The sequence below is a fragment of the Python bivittatus genome, unplaced genomic scaffold, assembly GCF_059951505.1.
Source record: "Python bivittatus isolate LINGU-HERP-01145 unplaced genomic scaffold, Pbiv_v1 ctg000980_np1212, whole genome shotgun sequence".
Taxonomy (NCBI): domain Eukaryota; kingdom Metazoa; phylum Chordata; class Lepidosauria; order Squamata; family Pythonidae; genus Python; species Python bivittatus.
Genome location: NW_028277125.1, coordinates 8225395 through 8250477, shown reverse-complemented (window position 1 = coordinate 8250477; position 25083 = coordinate 8225395). Strand labels below are relative to the sequence as shown.

The window sequence follows — 25083 nt, the reverse complement described above, 5'->3', positions numbered from 1 at the left end:
CCAAAAACTGATAGAAAACTGTGAGCGGCGTCACAGAATAACCCCCCAGTTACTAGAATAATGGACGCCCCCCATTGTGCTAGACTCTGCGCTTCCAGACTAGGACTGCAGAGATACCTGCTGTCCACAGATGAGCTGCACAACAGTGTGTCTTCTTTGAACCCGAAGGACTACCATATAAATCCAGGCTCTTTATTTACTAACAAACCAAGTGGCCCTCAGATGTATATAATTTATAATGTATGATTTCATATAAAGGTATAGCAGAGAAGCTTCCAGTGATGTTGGGTTTCACATAGGTGGGTGTCACTGTTTGGGTGTATATGGTTCTTGCATATATTTGCGCTCTTTTACTTCTCCTCCCTGAGAAACTGCACGTTTGAATTCTGACAGACACGGAAGTCAACGTCACCCTCGTTGGGACTGGTGGAAGCCACACCCCGAAAGCCCCGAGTACGCATGCGCAATTCGTTTTGCTAATTTTTTTTTCCCCAGCGGGGAGCCTGACGTCACTAGGTGTAAAACGGCGGAGACGAAGGTGCGCTTGCGCATCTCTTCCCTATGCCCTTTGTAACCCGCGCCTGTGTCCTGGGGGGGGGGAGGAGCTGCAGGTCTACACATGCGCACTACCTCTTCATTGTAAAACGGGCTCGTTCTCTCTAGGTGACGTCATGTGGAAGATGACCTGAATGTATGGCGTGATACGTCATGACGCTAGCCTCCGGTCTCTGCCCGGACCCAGGTGCGTTGTCTATGGCGCGTTAGTTCCCCTAGAGCGTCCCGTATCCTTCCGGAGGTGGCCCCGCCTTTGGGGCGGGGAGGAAGACTGGTTTTGGCGGGAATTGGAAGGTAAGGGGCGCGCTGAGGGGGAACCCGCGAATGTTTTGCAAATGCTTCGCACGAAGTGGCTGGGGACGATGGGCCCCGGGATTTTTTCTTCCTCGCAGGCACTTTAACGAGAAATGGCCCCACCGCTGTGGACTCGGCCACTCTCTGTCTCTGGGCCTGCTCTTCGCTTTGGGCCCGCCCGCCCTTCTGTTCTTCCAGAGAAGTTGGGCCCCAGAGCGGAGAATGTGGAGGCGCCTTTGGAGCAGGACGGGTTCACACGACATGATACACTTGGCTTCACGGCGGAATGCCTCAAGGCAGGAGCTCTGCGAAGGCTCAGTGCGGGGGAGGGCTGGTTCACACGAGTGGTTAGGAGAAAGGCCACGAGGTGCTCAACCCCACTGGGACCTCGATTCGCCTGTTGTGTGAACAGGGCCTTCCACTAGTCGTTAGGAACAGAGGTGGGAGAGCCTGAGACACGTTTGTTCTGTTTGGGGGCTTCCGAGAGACATGGGCAGAGATCAGGAGGAGTCTGGTAGCCCCTTTTCTGACTGACTGTGTGAGCTGCTCGGGTTTGCAAGTGTAGGTGATTGCCCAAGGTGACATCACTCGCTCAGCTCTTACTCCCTGAAGTACCCCCCGTTGCAGATCTCAAGTGACCATCTTGGAAAAAGGACACTTCAACAGCACAAATGAGTGAGAGATTGCTGAACTCACGTAACCAGCAGATTTCAGGCAATCTCAAAAAGATTTCAACAAACATAATGGATCTTTAACATGTTTCAATTGTTCATGGATAAGGTGCTCCTGGTCTGTCTCACATGTAAACTGCATCTGCCTAAGCAACCTGTCTTCTCCTTCTTCCTCCCACTTCTTCCCCATTTAAATCCTACATGAGTTTAGCCACTCTGTGCATCTGATGCAGTGAGCTACAGCTCACAAAAGCTGATGCCTGTTAATAAAATTTGTTACAGTAGTCAGTAAAGGTGCTACTAGACTTTTCCTGATTTTTATCTACTGTAGACTAACATGGGTCTCCTACTAAGTACCTGGACAGAGTGAGAGCAAGTTGGCTGAACTACATATATCTGGTTTGATCCTTTGTGGATTTTCCTTTTTTAAATGTTCTCAGGTTTGTGTGTGAGCGTACTTGCTTATCAAATGCATGGCCTCCTGTTGGTCCCTAAATGTGTGTGAGAATATATAATACTTGTGCTTCTGATCTCTGTTGCTGGAAAATAAATGTGATTCCCCAATGTCTCATTTAGATAGTTGGTGATAATACACTGAAGGTAAAATGGAACCATTGAGTTATAGGAGGAGTTGCAGTACTATAATTCTTCAAAGGCAGACATTAACACACATCTAATCCTTTTCCATTTCTCTCCATTACAGGCTGTTAGGGGAAAAAAACAACAATGCAGGCATTTCTGAAAGGTCCAGTCAATGCTAAACCTCTGTCTACTAAAGAACGGGGAGTTGCTGCGACTGCGGGATGCAGTGGGGAGAGCAAGAAGCTCAGACCCATCCCTTGGGTGGAAAAATAGTAAGCGTTGTGCTGTGGTTTGGGATCTGAGTAATGTAATTGCTGAGGATGAATGCACAGATTGGAACTGCTGGGGAGTGAGGATGGCTTGTCCTGGAGGTGTTTCAAATTAGCTTTATATTTGTAACCGCTAGATGTCTCTGCTTTTTCTGTGCCTCTCCTTGGGTTAATCTTCTGATGCATTTAATTGGACTGCATATCAATAAGTATCTTCATGCTAGCCCAAAGTAATTTTGGTCCGTGTTTGTACTGTCAGGGAAGTTGCTTGTAGAAGATTGTAGAGACTAGTTTGAGGAAAATGAGAGCCTGCAATCATCTGTCAGTTGCTGCACTGCTGTGGTGCTTTGTATGCATTTATTTCTAATGTTACATTCATCACAGAAATAGTCTTTCAACAGAAAATATAAATAAGTCCTGAAACAGCCAGTACAATGTTCTGGTTCACTCCACTACGTTGTCTAATAGGAATACCATAGTTCCTTAAACATCTTGGCAGTCTTTTGTATTGAGTTTTTTAAAACCAGTTTAGACTCTTGCATTATTTCATTCATTGCCTGAAATAACATTACCTTATATGCTCACTGGACCACCTAAGGAGATTGGAAGAGATTATATGGAAGCTCAGTCAGTACTGAAGTTAATCCTATATGTGATGATATAGAGACTAACCCACTCCCCCCATCAGGCAATATTTTGCTGATATCTGATTTTTCTATAATCTGAATGATAAATGATATGCTTAGGTGTAACTGTTGACAGGTGACTCTGTTACTATAACACAATAGCCATATGTTTGTACTATTTTGCATTTTTTCTCTGAGTAATGCATAATTGATTGCCTTTGCCTTATTAAGACCATTAATGGCTGGAACTCAGTTCCCATGAATGTGGCAGCTGCATGCTCAGAATTCTAAACAATAAAAGAGGAGCAAAGCTCTTTGATCTAAGGAAGTAATGAAAATACTGTAACCATAATGCTCCTTTTGATTTTTAAAGAGTAATTAGTACACATTTAATGTTTTCTTCATTTTTAAACATCTAGCCGTCCAAAATGCATGGATGAAGTTGCGTTTCAAGAGGAAGTTGTTGCAGTACTGAAGAAATCCTTACAGGGAGTTGATGTGAGTGCTGTAGTCTTTAAAGAATTATTTCATATAAAAATTGAATGAAAATGGAAAGAATATGTACTACTGCCAGCTCTTTATTAGCTTACAAAATAATATCAAAATACAAGTATACCCTTAACAGTTGAAAGATGCTTATTGTGAGTAAGGGAGCCAATTTCCTGAATATTAAAACAGCAATATCATGTTTTTATGATAGTTACACTGCCATTCATATTGCATGTGTCATTTAATTGCACTTCGTAAAAGCCTGGTTTATGTATTGCAAGGTATTAAAAGTTGCAACAGCTAAATTTCTAAATATGCTTTGTAATCTACTTTATTGGAGTGGCTTTTAACTTCTGCTGTTAAAGATGTCTTGTATCCTTCTTAATTCCCCTTTGGTCAGACTCCATCTTAAGTATTCTTACTAGTTCTGGGCACCAGGACACAGAACAATTTATTTAAATTACAGGAAGGCGAATTGTGAGTGAATGTTAGAAAAAACTTTGAAAGAGGAAGGGCAATCAATTATCCAGCAAGGTGGTGGTCTCGATCATTTGGTATGTGCAGGCAGAGGCTGGACAACGATCTGTCAGAGATACTTTAATTTGGATCCTACACTGAACAGGGGGGTTGTCTCACTGGCTTAAATGGCTTCTTTTAGTGTTACAATTCTGTCAGTTAGGAAGATGTATTTCTTATATGAACCAGCATTCCCAAGAAGTGAAGGAAAACTTTGAAAAATGCTTTGGAATATACCAGTGTTAGTCAACCGTGGCAACTTGAAGATGTGTGGACTTCAGCTCCCAGAATTCCCTGGCCAGCATGCTGCCCAGGGAATTCTGGGAATTGAAGTCCACACATCTTTAAGCTGCCAAGGTTAAGAAACACTGGAATATACATTTGTGGTTCTTATATCACTCTAAGCTGTTTCACACACACACTGTTTTATTTTATTTATTAAATTTATATGCCGCCCATCACCCCCAGAAGGTAACTCTGGGCAGCTTACAATTAAAATCCAAAACAGTAAAAGCAATAAAATATTAATATCCATTTTAAAATAACTAATACTGTATTAAGCCATAAGTCATGCCTTACACATTGCAGTGATTGTGTCAGGTTTAGCCCAAAGAACTCCAAGAGACAATGCAAATTCAGATCTGCTGTGTTTATTAGCTACAACCTCTAGAAAGAATCTCCCCAGACTGAACCCTAGCTCCCAAGCTAGCCCGTCACAACACCGTGAATTCCTCAAGGAGGTGCCAGCCTCATCCTCTTGCACTTCCCACGCTCTTGTGGTGAACTAAGAACGTGCTTATCTCCCTGAGCCTGGCCTTCATAATTCCATTCCATCACAGATTGAGTACATACAACACATTAGACTGAAGCCAAACAAACTACACTGCAGCCTGGTTCATCAGGAGTAAAGATACAGGTAGTCCTGCCTACCAACGGTAATTGGAACCAGGAACTCCGTCACTGAGCAATGCGGTTGTAAGGCACAACATCACGTGACTGCGCCAACTTACAACAGCAGTTCCGCCAGTCCCAATTGCCATTGTTAGGTGAATCCTGTGTGGTCACACACTTGCCATTTGCAACCTCCTGCCAGCTTCCCCATTGACTTTGTTTGTCGGGAGCCAGCAGTGAAGGTTGCAAATGGTGATCATGTGACTACGGGACACTGTGACATCATAATTGTGAGCCAGTTGCTGAGCACTCAAATTGCGAACACATGACGTGGGGATACTGCAGCGGCCACGAACCTGTTGTTAAGTACCCCTCATTCAGCACCATCATAACTTCAAACAATTGCTGAACGAGTGGACATTAAGCGAGGAGTACCTGTACTGTTTTTATTCTAAGTTCTTTCTTACTACTTGTTCTTTACATAGTTACTTAAAAGAGTAGTTGTAAATTATGTATGTCAATAATCTAAACAAATGCTGTTTCTTCTCTTTATAATTTGATTCCTTGTACAAAGGAAGCTGACTGGCTGGTCTATTTTGGGGCTGCTATTTTAGATACTTATAAGATTGGATTTAATAGTAAATATTACTACATTTGCTACCTAAATGGGAACAACATGTATTCATGTTATACATAGGTTTTATCTTTTATTTTTCTGTAACTAAGCAAATAATATTTAGGAATATTACTTATTTGAAAAAAGATCTTATTGGCTGAAATTAAAAAAACTAAGCAACTTGCTCTGCATGTTGAAGGATTTCTGGTTCCTGTATCTCCTAGAAAATACTAGTTTAAGGTTTTTTGTTTTTGTCTACTCAAGATACAGTATAGGTATCTGCTCAAGGAAAGAACTAGTAAACGCTTACCTACAGTAGCCATTTGAGTCCTGGCCATTGTCTTGAACGCCTTGCTTGGAATATGCAGATATGTTTGAATAACTGCATCTCTATCTTGTTGGAATATGTTTTCTATGTAGGTTCCATAGTTCTAACATAGTTTCATCATGAGTTTACCCTGAACTGTAATTTGTAAATTTCCATGTAACTCCAACCCTTTCAGGATCTGAATAAGCTGGCTGCAGGTATATTAATTTCATTGCTGGAAAGAGTGAAATACCACGGGTTGGTCATATTACAGCCCTGCTAAAAATACAGCCATTAAGGCTGCAATTCTTTTATACATTTGCCTGGAATTAAGTTCTGTTAAACCCACTGGGGCCTTCTTTTCAGGGAGGCTAGAACATAGTTTGTTGAGTATTAATTGTTTAAGAATTTAACTATGATGCCCAAATACCTGATGGTAATATATTGAGCGTATTTCAGTGGGATTAGTATTATGTAGTCTCCCTTACATTTTATAGTAGAAAGCAGTGGGATAGCATGTTATTTAATTGTTATGTTTTCATCCACTTGCTATGAAACAAAATTTCAGATAAAATATTCAGTATATTCTCACAAGTACTGATTCAAAGTCAGCAGCAATGCAAATTTCTGCAGATCTGCCAGAAAGTTTGAACTCACTGATAATAAATTCAGGTGAGTTTGTGCACAATATCGGATTGCAACTCCTATGAAATAACGTAAGGCTTGTAATTGAACGAGAAAGCTCCTTCTTAGCCATTATACTTCTATAAGCTCCATCTTCAGCAGGCTACCTGAATATTTAAAAACATCTTGCTGTCAGTGGAGTAAGGATTTTCTGAACATGTTAATTTTAGTGATTCACAGTGTGATTATTTGGGTAATTAATATAATTTGAATCCTGTTGATTATGAGTCATTTATCTAGTAAAGCATTAATATTTAAATATATTTGATTAATCAGTTGGCAAAATCATTTTCTGACCAATCCAGTTTTACTATGTCAATCTGTAATATTTTAAAAATTAGCATTTGCTACTACTATTCCCTGTTTTAGTGAAGACTGCAAGATTTAAAAAGAAGCCTGAAGCATAAAAATATAATTTAAAACATGTAAATCTTGGAAATGTTAATTAGATTTGCAGGATCTGTTAAAATTATGAGCTGCCAAACATTTTTTTAATCAAGAAAATTGTCACCAGCTTTCTTGTCTGTGGGAGGCCAGACAGCTGTAAAAGTGTTATAATGCATAACATTATTTTAGGCCATTATTCTTTAAGTAGGATGAGCTTCAATATTGACATAGATGTTGTCATATTATTCAGATGAAGAAAGTGAACATTTACACAGCCTGTGACCATGCATGCTAGGCTTTACTATGTTGTAGTCAACATATTTGAAATAAACTAGGTTAGACAAGACTGACCTAAGAAGTGATGGGTCTTGATGGGAAGAGATGAAAAGGCCATAGGAGAGAACACTAATAGACTAAGTACTTTGAATATGTGAGTGGAGATGTGTAGGGTAGAGCAAATGAAGGTTAGAGTTGAATGTGTGAGGATGTGAACATAGCAGTGGCATTATGGAGAAAATATGCATGCAAATTTTAGATTTTTTTTCTTTCTAATAATATGTTTCTTCTTTCTTACACTTGTTATGATTGTTTGAAAAAGATAGGCAAACTATTTATTTACAAAATACCTTATAGTATTATTTAAACCTCATTTTGGTGTAGCTTCCCAACCTCTTGTTCTATGGCCCTCCTGGAACTGGGAAAACATCTACTATCTTGGCAGCAGCTAGAGAACTCTTTGGGTAAGTACGGAGTTCAGTGAAATTGAATGTGACTACGCATGTGTTGTTCTATTCATTAGTGTATCTGGCATGAACATCTTAAATATTTTCACAACACAGTAGTAATGGGTTCTATTCTGAATGAAACAATAAAAATATATATATTTTCAAGGCTGATGGTTGGCTAACTGAAGAGTGAAGAATTTCTAAATGTAGACATGGATGCAAATGCAGTATCTAGGGCAGTGATAGGAATGGTACCACAAACTGTTTTGAATTCTAGTGTCATCAACCCCAACCAGCAGTCTCCAGTGACTATGGGGGATGTAGTTCAAAACATGCTGTTCTGACCCAAGGGAATGTGAACCTGGGAGGCAGAACTAAATGTAATGGTGCAAGTTACAGTAGTGGGCAGATTTGGAATTTTGAGACCATAAAATTCTGCTTTATCAGAAAGCAGACTGATAGGATTGCTTCGCACCAAGTTCTCTGGTCCACCAGGATGATCTCTATCACCTCCATCTTTTTTCCTAGGGCACATTTCCAATGAACTATTCCTATTTTATTTTCTAAATCCCCGGGGACTGTATGGATCCCAAAGGCATTGTTGGAAATACAGATTAGGCTTGAGCTTGGTATTTTATTTGTGGAATGATGGCTCCCCATGTATTATTTTCATTAAAGACTTTAAATAACTAATAAAGTCAGGGGAGCATTAAGGGAGGTGTCTATAGGGCCCTTGATATTCCTAGGCATCAAGTTGACCCAAAAGTAACTGAAAAGTAGATATCACTTGAAATTAGCAGGAAGGTGTTTTGATGTTAACTGTCGTTAACTGATATCTACATTCCTGTAACTGAGCTTTCCACAACTTGAGCTTCCAGATATACTAGGACTACAAGTTCCAGAGTTGGGCATTTGAAACCCAACATATCTGGAAGGCACTATAACGAGGAAGTGTCAGCCCTTCACGGTAGACCAGGTCAGGAAACAGATACTGCGTGAACTATGGAACTCTTTTATTATTATCCTTACAAAGTATAATAACAGAATCTTGAAAGTCTGACAGATTCTCCCTCTTCCCCCCCTTATACTAAAGAAAATCAAGATGGGGCAATCTGGAATTTTTTCCTCACTCCCTCCTGTCTATCTAGGCTAAACTGATGTTTACATAAGAGTCGTATCTCTGTACTCTACAGAAAGGGTGCTATAGCAGTTAGCAGTATGAGAATTCAAAATGTGAAGCTGGGTTAGCAGTTCTGCCCAAGACATTTATTAAAAGGTACCTACATTTCTTTTGTTATAAATAGTCCTGAACTGTTCCGGCAGAGAGTCCTTGAGTTAAATGCATCTGATGAACGTGGAATACAAGTCATTCGGGAGAAAGTCAAGAATTTTGCTCAGTTGACAGTATCGGGAAATCGTTCAGAGTAAGCACAGTGATGAAAGCCACTCTGTCAGATTGTATTTCTCTCTGTTTCAGGTTAATATGAGTAGCTTTGTAATGCTAAAATAAGCCATGAGTCAGCACCACACTATAACTTTGAGGCTCTCAAATGATGCCTTAATGAGTCACCAGAACATTACAATAATCTGAGGGAATTTATCATTCACCAGCTGTATATATCTTTGCTAGTGTCTCCAACAGAACATGTGTAGGCACTGTGAAAGTAATGTAATTTATTAAGATACTTATATTGCATCCTCCAGTTAATTGAAACAACAGGTTCAACTGTCCCTTTGGGTAATTCCATTGATCAGATTATGATAATAGTCAGTTTTGGGGTTGGCTGGTTCCCTAGTCTTACCTTTGACTGATATTATCTGGTCACAAGCTGAAATAATATCACCATCTCTTGGATTTTATTGTATTTAATAATTGTATTTTATATTTGTATTATTTATGTTTTTACTGATTTTAAATTGTTTTGTTGTGAACCACCCAGAGTCCCTCCTTGTGGGGGAGTTGGGCAGTGACATAAATTTTATATATATATATATATAAGTGAGTGTATATATATATATAAATAAATAAATAAATGATTAATGCCTCGATTCTCCATCTTATAGGCAGAAAGGAGAGATATAAGCCATATGGAGCTTATGTAATGAAAAAAAAAATAAAGCAGTGTTGAGGAAAAGCATGAGTGGATTTGGCCTGTTTTTTCTGCCTGTTTTTTTGCTGGGAGTTAAGGGACAAATACTACTTTAGCTAAAATCACATTCTTTTGGACTCTTAAATCCCTCTCTAAAATGGGGGAAAAACATTTCAAGGGTTTTAAAGGTGAAATTGATGCCTTAAGCTTCTGTAAGACTCAAAGAATAGTTGTTGCCCCTAAACCTGCCCACAAATGGGCCAGAAACTTTGGCCTTGCTAAGTCTGGACAAATTTTGGGGGTCATAAGAAGCACATGCAGTATGTGGATGCCAACACTTTGCATAAAGGAATCAATGGGAAATAAAAATCTAGCAGAAAATAATGTGGCCTGTTTTGAATATTAGTGGGACAGTTCCGCATAGTGCAGCAGTATTTAGTAACTTGGGGAAGAGAGTGGGGAAAGTTCCAATTCAGAATTTTTCCCACCATAGGTTTCGAATGGGTAAGCAATGCTCACAGCAAAACGGATTTGCCAGTAGACTGCTGAAAGCAGTACTTGCACTAGTACCATAAATGGCTAACATATGCTTTTGTGATGGTTTGTGTTTAGCAACAAGCCATGTCCGCCTTTTAAGATCATAATCCTGGATGAAGCAGATTCTATGACCTCAGCAGCCCAAGCAGCTTTAAGGCGCACCATGGAGAAAGAATCGAAGACCACACGATTCTGCCTTATCTGTAATTACATCAGCCGGTACATATGAATTACAGCATGCTTTTATATTAATTTACTGTTACGAAAAATGCATTAGATAAATACACCTTTGAGTGAACTCAACTCTTGGTAACTTCATGGGCATAATCTGTGAGATTTCCTGGGGGGTGTTATAGATGTGTTTTGCAACTGTCTCTTTTGGCTGGTTTTTCAGCTTCCCACTCTAGCCCTCAGCTCTGGGATTTCCTGGTGTTTTCTCATCCAAATATTAACCAGGTCTGACCCTGCTTAAATTCTGAATCTATACATGGTTAGCTCCGTTCTTTAAAGTATCTTTGTCTAAGAAATCAAAGACTGGGCTTGCATTTTAGAGACAATTAAATTCCACTTATGGAAAAAATGAGTAAGATAACACAGTTCTAGTATGTGAAAATGTATTTATATGCTGTGGAAAGACACTATGTTATTTGGTTGTGTTGAAATAAGAGAATAGATTCCTTTGGTTACGAGTTTATCTTCTTGTCTTTGATAGGATAATTGAACCAATTACATCTCGATGTTCCAAATTTCGTTTCAAGCCACTTTCTGACAAAATCCAACGGCAGAGACTGCTAGACATTGCTGAAAAGGAGAATGTGATGGTCAGCAATGAGGTAATATGCCAATTTGTTACATAATTCTTTGTCTTAATATTGTGAGCATAGGGTTGTCTTCGTTAATATTATTTTGCCACTAGAACAGGCAGCACTGATGAATGGAATTCCCTGTCCCCCTGGAGGTTCTTGCACACAGCTCAGATCTGCAGCAGAGGATTGGAGAATCCCTTTGGATAGGGAAAATGAAGCCTCTGTTATATTAAATACAGCCTATAAAGTTTAATCATATGCTCTTTTATAAAAAATGGAGATAGATTAGATTTAGAACAGTCTTCCCAAACAAATCTCTAATTTCATTGATACTAAAACTTCTAACTCCAAAATATCAGGTTTGGGAAGATGAATTTAAATGTGATTCTTAGAGATTGTGTGTAAACAGTGCTACAGTCGGACCTCGCACTCCTATCACTGAAGTTCAGTAGAAGTTTAACATGCCCTTCCACCAGCACCTCCAAAAGAAATGCATTACCTAGGCTAATGAGGGTTGAATTTTCTGTGACTAACCATGAATAAAACCTTGAAGCTCTGATAAAAGGGTGAATGGAAATAAGAATCTACAAATACAGTGCTTTGGATTATTCAGAAAGAGGGAGGGAGAGAGGGAAGGAGGGAGGGAGGAAAGAAGGAAGGAGTGTATCTCTGTGTACACACATGCACACACATACACACATACGCAGTGTTTAATGGCCTTAAAAGTATAGTGACCCATATCTGGAATACTGTTTATAGTTCTAGTTGTTCAATCTCAAATGAGACAATGAAGTGGAGAAGGTAGACAAAGGTGACCAATGGTTGAAATGCTTTCTCTACAAGGAAAAGCATTCAAAGTTTAGGGCTTTGCATCATAGGGAGGTGAAAGTTGACTAATGTAAATTAGGATAGAATTTATATGTAAGTTTATATATGTCATATTTATATCTAGAAAAAAAATAATTGAATGAAGTAATTTGGTCATTGAATGAAACTTGACAGTAAAGAATATGAAGATTAATTTAGGAGATTTGGTGTTTTCCAGAACTGGTGGATGACCTTGCCAGTATTCACGGAGCTGTTAAAAAGAAGGAGGGAATGGACTGAACTGTCTGGCATTCCACTAAATTGACCTCTCCTTCTCTATAACCACCTGCTGAGGAAGGAACAAAACCACTGTAAAATTGCCTCCAGTTCCCCAAACCTCACAGGTGGTCCAGAATAGTGCCATGATCAATGGTGTCAAAGACTCCTAAGAGGTCTAATAGGACAAGAAGGAATGCACTATTGCCTTCCAGGGCCTTCACCAGCATGACCAATACTGCTTTCATTCTATGTTCAGGCCTAAACCCTATTTGAAAGGGATCCAGATAACACACTTCTACAACACTCAGAAACTGATTTCCCACCACCCTCTCAACAATCTTAGGCTGGTTATTGTGGTTTTGCCATTGTTTTATTGTTTACCATGATGCTTTATTATTGCATTGGAGATATTTAAGTTGTGTCATTACTGTGCATGTTTTAATATATTATCAACTGTGGATTGATTATTATCAAGGAAGGTTTAATTGCAGTTTCTTTTGGGGGAATAGATCTTCTTGTAAACCATTGTGAGTCTATATGATTTGGTGGCCTGTAAACCAATAAACAACAAACAAAACTTTCTCCAAAAGGGAAGGTCTTAAGGAGGCGTACCAGTCACCTTCAAGGCTGTGGACTTCATCTGTCTCTTCACAATGCAGAGTTTTATCAAATTGCCACCCCCAATCCAGTCTATCGCACACCCTTCCAATCCCATGAAAGAGTAAGGAGGGGTTTGGATCCAGCCCACAGGTGGATCCTTAGAGTCAGCATTATGAAAGGAGTCTCAGCTAACATGGCAGGGTGTTGTTCCAGTCACCACATCAGGCCCTGCCTATCAAGAATCAAAACTTAGGCAAACCTGAGTAGCTTTGTCAGCAAAGAATTGTGCAAACTGGTCACAGCAGCCAGGTGGATGATCTACCTGCTCTTTTCTTCCCAAAGGGGAGTTGGTCACTCCACGGTGGCTAACTAACAGTCCACTGACACAATAGGGGAGAAGTAGTGGTGCTTTGTCTTCCTTACCACACAATGTAGGCTTCAACTTTAGCACATACCTGTGTTTGTTCAAGTTCATTTTTGATCTTTCTTCACTGTAACTCCAGGCATTGCTCATGATCCCTCATTTCCTGAAGCTCTTCATTGAACCAAGGAGACTTTTGAGTTTGCAGACAGGGAGAGGCCACTCAGGAGCAACAGAATTGCCTCCTGTTGCTGGCAGGTAACCAGGCAGTCAGTTATATCTGTCAGATAGCAGCTTGTATGTGATGCCATCAGTGTACATGACATCTTGCAGAAAAGACTTTAAATCTGGTTTCATTAAACATTTAAGGATGGTTTTAGGAAAAACTAATATGAGAAAAAATACCCTTGAAGTGGTTGGGGAGTTGTATTACTTTGTAATTTAGACAGATCCAGTTTGTAGGAAGGAATATGTGGAATGTATCTTTTTCCTACATATGGCAAATATTATACATGGGACAGTGCTGTGTCCTCTCTTCCCCTTGCCCGCATTAGCTTTCCTACTCAAGATAATAAGGAATCATTCGTCCGTCCATCCATCCATCTATCCATCCAACTTGGATGCCGCCCGACTCCAGTTGACTTTGATCAGTTCACAGCATAAAAATAGAACAACATATGTATAATCCAGATAAAAACATAGCAATAAACAGATGGCATGTCCAGTCAAAAAAGCATATCACACACCCAACAAGGGGCTCCAGCCATCTAGCCCAAAGTCTGGGAGAACAACCAAGTCTTTAAGACCCTCTGGAATGCCACCAGGTGGGAATCACCTGGATCTCACTGAACCTCCCTCCAGAGGGCAAACACTGAGTCAGAGAAGGCACACTTCTCGGGTCCCGATAGATGGCATTGTTTCTCAAAGGAATCTGGAGCATGCCAACCCTGTTGAAATCAACCGGGCAGGCTGACATCACAGGAAATAGGCAATTCCTAAAGTAACCAGTCCCTATGCTGTGTAGAACTTTATTGGTCATAACCAGCACTTTGAAATGCACCTGGAAGCAACATGTAGATGTTGAAAAGGAGGGGAAGGTGAGTCAAACCCTGCAAAGGTGGGCCCTAGGAAGTGACCACACCTCTCTGACCAACACTGACTGAAACTCTCCCTGGAGGAAGGAAGAGAACCACCATAAAATGGTGCCCTTAATTCCCAACCCCTGGAGCTGGCCCAGAAGGATACCATGGTTGTCAATTTCAAAAGCTGCTGGAGATCAAGGAGCACAAGCATGGATGCGCCACTTTCATCCTGGCTCCACCACAGACCATCAACAAGCTACAAATTTATTATAAGATGAAAAAAAGCATACTTTGCAAAACGGTATTCATTGTTTTCCTTTGCTGGTTATGCTTTCTTTTGTGTTTCTTTTATTTTAAATATTTCTTGTGTTATATAGGCAATTGATTACCTTGTTCATGTGGCAGAAGGAGATTTGAGAAAAGCCATCACGCTTCTTCAGAGTGCTACACGACTGACAGGGGGAAAAGAGGTGACAGAGAAAGTTGTTACTGAAATTGCAGGGGTAAGCTTTGTTTTGAGGTGACATATTTGCTGTCATAAAAGTGATGACTCAAAATTATGATTTTTCATTAAAGGTGTAGCTTCAGAAGTTCCATACATGACATTTGTGTTGATTTGCCTAGAATAGTACTCTGTCTGAGAGTTTAGTATGGAAGAGAGACTTCTTTTTTTCTTAATATAATTTTTATTAAGAATTTTAATTACAATAGTAAAAACTAATAGAGACTAAACAGAGAAAAAAAGAGAATGGAAAAAAAGAATAAAAAGTGCAAGAAGAAAGAAAAAGAAAGAAGGAAAAGAAAAAATATAATAAAAAAGAAAGAAATATATAAAGAAGTGACTTCCAACCTTCACCACAAGTATAAACAAATGTAATAACTTTACCCCCTGTAAGGTTACAGACAGATCTCTCTTCATCCCATATGCCATCCCTTATCTATAAGCAAATCCATAAAACATCAACTTTTCAATCCAGGTGTCAGCAAAAAGTCCATAAGGGGATTGCCAGAACTTTGCAAAAAAAAAAAAAAAAAGTCTTATTTTAACCTTGATGAAATATACCAACTTTATATTTCTTTTCCTTCTAACAGTCTTAATCTTTAATTCAATCAAATATTGTAGGATTTGATTTCTCTTCAATTCTTCTTTATCCCATTGCACAGATTTCTTCAAGGCTTTAACAAGCCTCTTTTGTAGATCCAATAAGAAAATATTTTCCCGGTCATTCTTTTGGTTTATCGTTTGTTTTTCCCTTTTAATTTTTAAAACGTCAGCCAGTTTCTTTTGTATGTCCAGTAAAGCGTCCTTTTCCAAATCATTCTCTTGACCTGTTGTTTGTAGTTCCACTTTCAGTACTTTTTCTGTCTCATATAAAATTTGTTCCACATCTGTCATTCCTTCATTAACATCTTTTAGACATAGTCTATCCATAGAAGCAGACATCATTACTGACAGTGTTGATATTGTAGTTACTAATTTTTGGCTCCATTCTCCAAAGATCTCTAATATTTCCATTGTTACAATGTTTTATGTCATTTTTAAGTCCCATTATTAACGGAGACGAAGAGCAGGCTTGTATTTTTTTTCTTCTGCTTAGAATCTTTAGTCCCCTCTAGTGTCCAGTTTCTAAAATCATCACTTATCTTATGACTTAGAATAGCCAGGATAGTCAAAATAAGTCTGTTTCCCACAAGAAGCTGTTTATTTTTTATAGTTAATTCCAAAATCTTATAGTAAAAGTCAATATTCCAAAGTTATGTGGCCCTTAATCCATTTATAACTTTCTTAGTTCAAAATCTTATTTAGCTTTTTGCTGCTTATTTCAAATTCTTTAAGTTCTTAAGCTTATAATTAATTTTTCTTTTGTTCAGAGTTGAAGACAAACTCACCCGATGAAGACTTTTCAAGCTTGTTGTTCTGAAGGTCTCTAATAGCTTTAAGATGGTTAATAGGCAATTTCTGAAAGTGATTAGAAAGTGAGGTTTATGAACTTAGTGTCCTTTAAAAGGCTCCACCGTGGTTGCATGCATGATGGCTGATCCTCCTGTCTCCCAGTGCTCAAACCCATGGAAAACACTGTCCTGCAGTCTCCTCACAAGGAGCAGTCATCTTGAGCACATGTGGGCAATCTCCTGACCTTTCCTTACCTGGAGAGGTTTCAAGGTTTACTCACCGGTTCCTTGGTCTTTCCCATCATTGTTGGCTCCATTTTTGTGGAGCCGTCTTCAGTTTGCCATACTTCCCCCAGAAGTCTGGAAGAGAGAGTTATTTCTGAAAAATTTATTGAACCAAGAATTCAGCTGAGCTATGATTCAAAAAAGACTCCCTCCCTCCAACAAAACTTTGATTAATACAATCCTCCTCCATTTTGATTAGTGTTCTTGGTTGGGATGGATATGATTGCCTGGACTTCTTACCTGTTGCTTTTATAATCCCCTCATCTTTTTATTCTTTCCAACCAAATTGAATGTTGGAAAGAAATTAGGTAAAGGGTTTGGGATTCTGTCCATCTTCAGGATAATTCTCTGAAAACAGAATGGAACCAGATCAAATCCGGGTTGTGGGAGAAGCTGGCAAAAGAAATACTGAATTCAAACATGGGTTGAATCTGGCTAGGGGCTACAGAGCAAAAAATCCAGAAAGAATATTGCAATGAATCCCTATGGGAGAGGCATGTGGGCAGTAACTCAGAATGTTCTGACTCCTCCTTTCTAACCCCCCCCTCCATGTGACCCAGAAACATTGCTGTTATTAAAGGGTTGGAAAGCATTCTAGAACCCATGCTCTGTATACTTTCCCTGCCTCATTTAACAAGCTGTTACTCTAGTTGGATAACCTTGGCATTACAGGAAAGTAGTAAGAGTGTGGGAAATTTCCATATGAGAATGTTCAGCATGAAAGTACATTCAAAAGTTACAAAAATAAAATGTTTTGGAAGTAGGTCAAGAGGCTAAACAAGGAGCCTTCAGCAGAGTGTATGGAGTTAAAAATAAAAGTTATGAAACTGAAGTGAGGGAAAGGTTGAAGAACTATTTCAGAAATTTGTACAGGTAGTCCTTGATTAACTATGGTAATTGGGACCGGAATTTCTGTTGCTAAGTGATGTGGTCATAAAGCGTGATGTCATGTGACCACATCACTTAGCGACAGCAGTCCCCATTGCTGTTGGTAAGTGAGGTTTGCTGGTTGTTAACTGAGAAACTCCTCACAAATTCCTGGCAGCTTCCAACAACCAAAGTCAGTGGGGAAGCTGGCAGGAAGTTGCAAGTCCCAGGCAGCTCACAAGAGGCTGGCAGGCAGGCAGGCAAGTGGCTGCTGCTGGGTGGGGGAGGTTGCACAGGAGTGTGTGGGTGCGGTGTAAGTGTGGCAGGACATGGGGTGGCTGCTGCAGGGTGTGGGAGGACATGCGAGGGTGCGCAAGGGGTGCGTGCGGTGTGCAAATGTGGGGCTTAGGGTGGCTGCTGCAAGATGCATGAGGGTGAATGAGGGGTGTGGTGGGGTGGCTGCTGCAGCGTGTTCGAGGGCGTATGAGGAGTGGATGCGGTGTGAGCATGGTGGGGCTTTGGGTGGCTGCTGTAGGGTGTGCAATGGTGTGTGAGGGGCAGGTGAGGCAGGACTTGGGGTGGGTGCTGCAGGGTGGGGTAGTGCTCATGAGGGGTGGGCCTAGTGGGGCTTGGGGTGGCTGCTGCTGGGTGGGGGAGGGTTTGCAAGGGGCTGGTGTGGCCCAAGTGTGGCAGGGTGGAAGATTTACTAGAGTATTCTCCATTGACTTTCTTGTGGGAAGCCGGCAGGGAAGGTCGCAAATGGTAATCACTGACTGCGTGATGCTGCAAGGGTGCTGGGATGGCCAGAACTTCAAGGACCAGTCATAAATACCACTTGTTCAGCACCGTTATAACTTTGAATGGTCGCTGAATGAGTGGTCATTAACTGAGGACTACCTGTATAGCAATGATAGTGTTATGTTGAAGATGAAATTGAGACAAATGTTATAAATACTGGTGTCTAAGAAAAAAATAATAGAAAGGAAGTCATAAATGCTGCAGATGGTAAAACTGCAGGTTTTGATTGTGCTGCTAGAGAAATGTTGAAATATGGGTGTGGTTTGCTTAAGTAGTGGCTTGCAACTTATTTAATGTGTGTGAAGACTGCATCTGTGCTGGCGGTTGGGAGAACGTCTTCCCATAGAGAGTGGGAAAAGCAGCAAGAGGTAAATGCAAAAGTTATAGGCAGTTAGTTTGTAAAGCGTGCCTGGGAAAGTATTTGGCACAATTCTGGTAAAAAGGATACGAGAGGTGTCATTGAGCAGAATTTGGGAACTGTGTGAAACTTTATGCTGGGCAGAGGGGTGTGCAGATCAGAGTTTTGCTGTTCAGCAGGTTACTGAGAAATGTATACTGCTTTAGAGAAAGCTTATGAGAAAGTAAATAGGCTTGAATTATGGAATGCTTTGCAGAAATATGAAGTAGACGGCTTGTTGCTGAGTGCGATGAGAGGTGTATATAATGGGAATGAAGCATGTAAGCAAATAAATGGAATATCCAAGATCAACGTAGATTGGTTTGGCAGGGAAAACGAAGTGAAAGGTTGCAAGTTAGATGTAAATGGGAAAAAAGTAGAGCAAGTATATGAAAGGTTGTACCATGATAGAATATTTACTAAAGATGGGGAAGTGGGTGGAGAAATTTTAAGACATAGAAATGTTGGTAGCGAGGATGTTATATTGATCATACATGGTCTGTTGTGAAGAATGAAAATCACTTCTTCCTGCTTTGTTATATGGAAATGAGAGTTGGGTGAATCTCTCAAGAGAATCATCAAAGAAAGTTGAATGCAGTGGGAATGGAATAGTTCAGCAAAGTTTAGGGTAAACAAGAAGCTGCAGGGTCAAGTATGAATGGGTGATGAATGTATGTGGATTAAATACAAATGTGAGTGACCAGTACAAAAGGCAGCATATGGTAAAGTGGTATATGGATATGCTGGAAGCAAGGATGAAAAGTATGGAGCGATATAGTGAATGGTTTGGCATAAAGTAGATTTAACCAGGGTTTCCTTTTCTTTTTCTTGGCTCGTGCCTTTAATTTCTTTGTCTTATTGTTAATCCTCTTCCAGTTCTGCATAGCATTGCTTACCCTAAAAGGGAATAGCATGATGGGCATATATGTATGTAAAGTCAAGATTGCTGGCTGCATTTCTCATTACAGGAGAACCATGGGAAAAAAAGACTATACTGGTTATGGCTTTAGGATTTTTGCCTGTATTATCTATACTTTCTTGATGACCAGCATAAAAAAAGGTTTTGTGTGACATGAGATGGGCAGTGTATCTATGCTTTTATTTCTACAATTTTATATTCTAGGTTGTCCCTAAAGAAATGTTGGATGGACTGCTAAGTGCCTGTCAGAGTGGTTCTTTTGAAAAGCTGGAAGCGGTAACAAAGGTGTGTCCTTAAGATTTTAAAGAGATAGCAAGTAGGATTTTGTTATATAGGACATTCTTTTCTATGCTGATAGGTGGTACATGGTATAATTACGTAAGCACATTGAAACTAAAAACTGCCTGCCTTTAAGCTAATCTTGTGTCAATGTAACATGAACTGCCTGACATTTATTTGGCTTATGACCTTAGGTGGAAAAGCACTCCTAAGGGGAGAAGTACAACTCCCTAGAGTTAATTCACTGCCCAGCTCACTTTGCACAGTAAGGCTCCTTCCAAGTTATTTTTGTGTGATCTTATAGCAGGAGCTTGATTAATGTCCAGCTTCAGCATATCTTTTGAACAATTAAAGGTGGCAGGTACTAGAAGTACATGAAAACTGTTACTCTTACGTTTTGTGCTCCATGTTTCCTTCCATGAAGTCTTGTACTCTTATATATTTTTCTCCTGGTCTACTTCTAAGGAGCTATGATAAGATAAAAATAGAGAGGTGACTCTGTTCTCTTTCTCTGAGTTGGCTGGTCTCTTTGCTTTGCATGTGCCTCTGAACCCAAGACTGGCTTGGGATAGTTTTCCTCTGTATAGACTGCATGTGTGCATGTGGCTGTACACGACTTTAGAACTGAAGGGGAAACTGCTTTGGAGTATGTGCAGTATGTGTACATGTAGCTCCTGTCAGTCTCATAAAGCAAACGTGCCCTTTCCCAGGATTGTGCTGCAGAATTGCTGGCAAATGCTACGTGAGTGCCCCTGCGTGCTCCAGATTCTCTTTGACATAAAAGCACAGCGTAGCCCGTGTGCTTGGTGTGGGTAGGTGTTTTTGCCTGTGTCAGGGTATTCTCTAGTCATTACTAGTTTGTATTCCACTGCAAAGTGAGCGTTGGGCTCTTAGGAACAAATACGGTATTTGGCAATCAGGGTTGAAATCTCTCTCTCGATCATGTATTTAGTTTCTTGGGCAAGTCTGTTTTGTGTTCATCTGTTTATTTTTTTGTGAAGTGGGCCTTTGGGGTAGAAAGCTGTAGGTTCAAAAGAGTAGCATTATGTTTTGGAGACCCTTCTCTGCCTTGGACATATATTTGAGGATGGCTTTTTTTAAAGCTTCAGGAATTTGTTTTCTGAGAAATGGGTATTTGTGACAGGTGGTATCTTTTATGGGCAAGCATTTTATGAATGAGCAAACGTACCCTCCCCCATGCAGTTACTCTGTTATTTTATTATAATTTGATATAAAATCCACTGGCTCAAAATAGTTGAGTAGCTCATGTAGATCAAAGGGAGAATGAATGGAAGTGATTTTCCTAAGCAGGTATTTTCTGAGACTATGCAGATAAGATTCCTACTTCGAACAAGAATTTGTGATTTTTTTCTAAAGCAAATTCTCTATTCTTATGGGAGCAATTTAGTTTCCACATATAGCTGGAAGTCTTGACAACCCCCTCCCCCCTTGTATCACTATTGTCTCAGATTCTGTAATGATGTTGCCAGTGGTAGCAATTTCTCACACTCTGTAAGAATAAAGCAGTGATCTGCCTTGGAGCTAAGCAAATACAAAACCAGAATAGATTGCTTCTCTGTTTGCAAGAGTCTTCTGCAGGAACACTGAGGAGGATGGTAACAATTCCTCTTTAAAAATAGAGCAAGTGTCCATACTCCTGGTTGTCTTCTTCAGATTGTTAAACTTTGAGATGGAATAGATTCCCTGTGGAGTCTCCCTTAACAGTTACAAGATTGGACCTTCTTAGTACTTAGCTCATAGGGATGTGCCAGAAACTCCTTCATGTATATTCCAGCCAAGTAAGGCTTCTGGTTAACTCAAGTTGTTAGTAAACCAATTACCTTATTTATGCTTAAATATTATTAAACAATAGTACAGTAGTAGCGTTCAATGATATAAAATCATCTCCCATTGTCTGAACCATCAAATAACCCGATTTGATTTGGTGTAGATTTGAAGAAGGCCTAGTTTGATCTAAATTTGTGAGTTAATAGTCTGTGGCAAATTAATTTGATTCACACCACTTTGAGATTCATTGATTTGAAAAAATTATTCATGGGCATAATGAAGAAAATTCAAGATGTCTGAAGCTGCTTCACTTTTGGACAGAATGGGATAAAAATGACAAGAATACCATGTTTCAATTGGATATCTTCAACACTTCTTATTTTTTATTTTTTTTTAATATCTCTCTGTGCCTCTTTTAGGGCAGAATGAGGAAGGAGCAGCATATTGCCCTCCAAACACTCCAGCCCGTAGAGGAGCAGAAGCTAAATCAAAGCAGAAAGTGTCCTACTCCAAATTAAAAGTACAAACTTTCAAAAGCTGTAATTACCATCCCATTTCTGGGTGCCACAGGCTTGCAGTTTGTTGCCTCTGATTGCTGGTTTTGGGGGGATGCCAGGAGAAGGGACCACACTGGCTGTCAAGCTTTGCTCTTCCTGAAAAAGACTGTCTTGTCGCTGGCCTCAACAGGATGCCTGGCTGGGCAAGGCACACTGGCAAAGGTTGACCTCTTTGAGGGAAGAATGACCACTGACTGGGCTTGTGGGATGGTATAACTTTGCTGTCTCTAATCATGGTTTTTTGGGATGCTTGGAGGGGGGCATAGCTGGTTGGCAAGCTTGGTGAGTTGAGCCTCCAGATGTCTTGGTGAAACCAGCATGGAAGTGCAACATTCCATCAGCACAAGAAGGAGTCAAGCTGGCATTTAGAAAGTTGAGAGCTAAGTAAATGAATGCAACCCCAAGTATTGACAGTCTTGCCATTCTTAGAGAGCTCTTCTAGGCAGAGAATTTAATGAAATGATCTATTTCATTGGCTGTTGTTCATGTCTGTCAGAGAGCCCATTACATTACTCAAGTTCCCATCCCAGCATTGCTCCACATAAGAAATTAAGATCTGTAAGAATACCAAAAGTATCAGGAAAAAAAATCAGATCCCCAAAGGTGACTTTGGAGTCGCCTGATTCACATGTGTCTTTAAAGTTCTGCTTTGTGATACATATTAATTCAACTGAAACTCTGTTTAAATGTATTATCCCTTGCAAGCTCCGCATAGTCCTCATTTGTAATGTTTCAAGCAAGTCCATGGGCAGTTTATATATCCTAGTAAGGAATTAATAGTTGAGTTTAGTATCTCCTGGCTTTTTGCTATATAGGACCAGGAGTACTTGCACTGGGGTTTAAGCCAATAATAACATTAAACTATTCTAGTCTTAAGTCAATAATAACATCCAGCTGTTAATACTAGTCGCTTTCCTTATTTGTTCTTCTCTGCCTTGCTTATAGAATGTGATCAGTGAAGGCTATGCAGCTACTCAACTTATAAATCAGCTTCACGATATCATTGTTGAGAAAGAAGACCTCAGTGACAAGCAGAAATCTGTGATTGTAGAGAAATTTGCTGTAAGTCTTAAGTACTTGCATTCAAGCTTTATTGGAGGCTAATGAAACACATGGTTAAAAATGAACATGAAGCATTAAGGATGTTACTTGTGAGAAGTTGTACTTTAGAAGTCACACACGGTAAGAGGATCATGAGGAATTAACTTGATAGTTTGGTATCTGTGAGGCTGTTCTCCTTTTATGGCAGTGAATAATAGTTGAGACAAGCTAGGAGGACCCAAAGAAAACAGCTTCAGAAATTCTTTTTGGTGGTGGTGGTTGCAATTTCATCAACTTTCCTGTGCTCTCTTTTTGCTCCTCAGTAGTAACAAGATGAAAAAATATTGAGAAGTGTATAGTGTATCTGTGCATTAATGTGTTTGCTTGATTCCCCTAATTTAGACAAATGTCTTTAGTAATATCAGCTAATATTACTGCCATAGAGACACAGGAAAGGCCAAATGAAAACAATGCTATGTAATTGAGCCTTCTTCAACCTGGTGCCTCCAGATGGGTTGGACTATTTCCATGTTAGCTGGAAATTTTGGTAGGTATAACCTAAGTAAATCTGGAGGACCCAGGTTGGAGAAGGCTGGACTGGCACACTTTTCTTTTCTGGCAACTAGAATGGTTGTCTGAAAGATTTGCTAAAAAAAATGTTTCTTTTTTTTTTTAATTTGGTATGCAATTTTAATAAATTGTTCTGATACGTTCATTGTTTTGGTTATATTTTATACAAGTCACACATCCTAATAAAATAGAGACGTATGTGTGCAGATAGTCCTGGTTTAAGAGTGCTAATTGGGACCCAAAACTCTGTCATTAAGTGATTTCATCCTCCCCTAGAATACAAAACCTTTGATATATATTTTTCAAGGGAGGAGGAAATATATCTGCTAACGTTTCTGTTTTATGCCCACCAAGTATGGTTATCACCAGACCTGGAAAATCTTGAATATTTTGTTTTGTTTTGCAGGAAGCAGACAAGTGCTTGGCAGATGGTTCTGATGAGTTCTTGCAGTTGATCAGCCTCTGTGCAGTAGTGATGCAACAGCTAATTCAGAATAGCTAACTGTAGGGAATAAGTGTCCTTTTGCTATAATAGACTTTTTCTCTGCAGTGTTGGCACACTGTTTGCAAACTGTTCTGTAAATAAAGGTAGTCAGAAAAAGACATTGCTATGGATTTTCATCTTGTCACTTCCATTTTAGCTTTTTTTGTTTGGCTTCATGTTGCTGATGCAAGCAAGAATCTAGGATATTTTTCCTTCTGATTTACATATACAAGCCATCTGGTGATGAGGCTGTGCTTGCATGGCATGCTAAAATAAAAGCTGTGGTTAACAGGCCATATTATTATAATAGCGAGCCAGTTCGGTGTAGTAATTAAAGGCATTAGGCTAGAAACCAGGAGACTGAGTTGTAGTCCTGTCTTAGGCACAAAGCCAGCTGGGGTGACCTTGGGCTAATCAGTCAGCCCTAGGAAGCAGGGAATGGCAAACCACTTTTGACATCTTGTCAGGAAAACTGCAGGGATTAGTTCTGGCACTCGAGTCAGCACTGACTTGAAGGCACCCCCCCCCAAAAAAAAAAATTGGTCACAAAACACAAAGATATATGGCTTTAGCTTAGGGCAGCAATTCTCAAAACACTTTGATTTTAGGACCCCTTTACATTCTTTGAGGACCCCAAAGAGCTTTGGTTTATTTTGGATTATATCTATCAATATTTATTGTATTAGAAATTAAAATTGAGAATTTTTAAAATATTCATTTGATTTTGCAGACCGCCTGGAAGGGTCCTGAAGACCCCCAGGAGTCCCCAGACCACCCTGAGAATTGCTGGCTTAGGGTATGTTGATGTTCTCAGTCATCCAGGTGGAATTATCTGGAGGTTGAATCATGATGGCAACTGGACGTTATTAAAAAATAGTTACTAATTCTATAAAACCTAACCCTAAGGCCTTAACTTTTTAAATCTGAGGCTCGTTTTGTGGATCATTTGATAAAATATGGAAGTATTTTTAAAATCTTTCAGTTGTTTTTCATTTTCCTGAAACTGAAAAAAAATACAATATTTAAGAGTT

The 25083-nt window shown here is 39.8% G+C and overlaps 1 protein-coding gene across 2 annotated transcripts; it reads left to right on the top strand.

The window, feature by feature from the left end:
- Positions 1-649: 649 nt before the first annotated feature.
- RFC4 (replication factor C subunit 4) lies at positions 650-24171 on the top strand. Of its 2 annotated transcripts, none has more exons than XM_088132036.1 (11): positions 650-742; positions 2224-2374; positions 3417-3495; positions 7548-7627; positions 8917-9036; positions 10315-10458; positions 10952-11072; positions 14552-14677; positions 19538-19618; positions 22903-23019; positions 23975-24171. In XM_088132036.1, exons 2-11 carry the CDS (start codon positions 2247-2249, stop codon positions 24068-24070), a joined length of 1092 nt encoding a protein of 363 aa, XP_087988162.1. In that variant the 5' UTR covers positions 650-742; positions 2224-2246; the 3' UTR covers positions 24071-24171. The 2 variants fall into 2 exon arrangements, with proteins under 2 accessions (XP_087988162.1, XP_025031849.1); XM_025176081.2 differs by having other exon boundaries at positions 661-849.
- Positions 24172-25083: the final 912 nt, after the last annotated feature.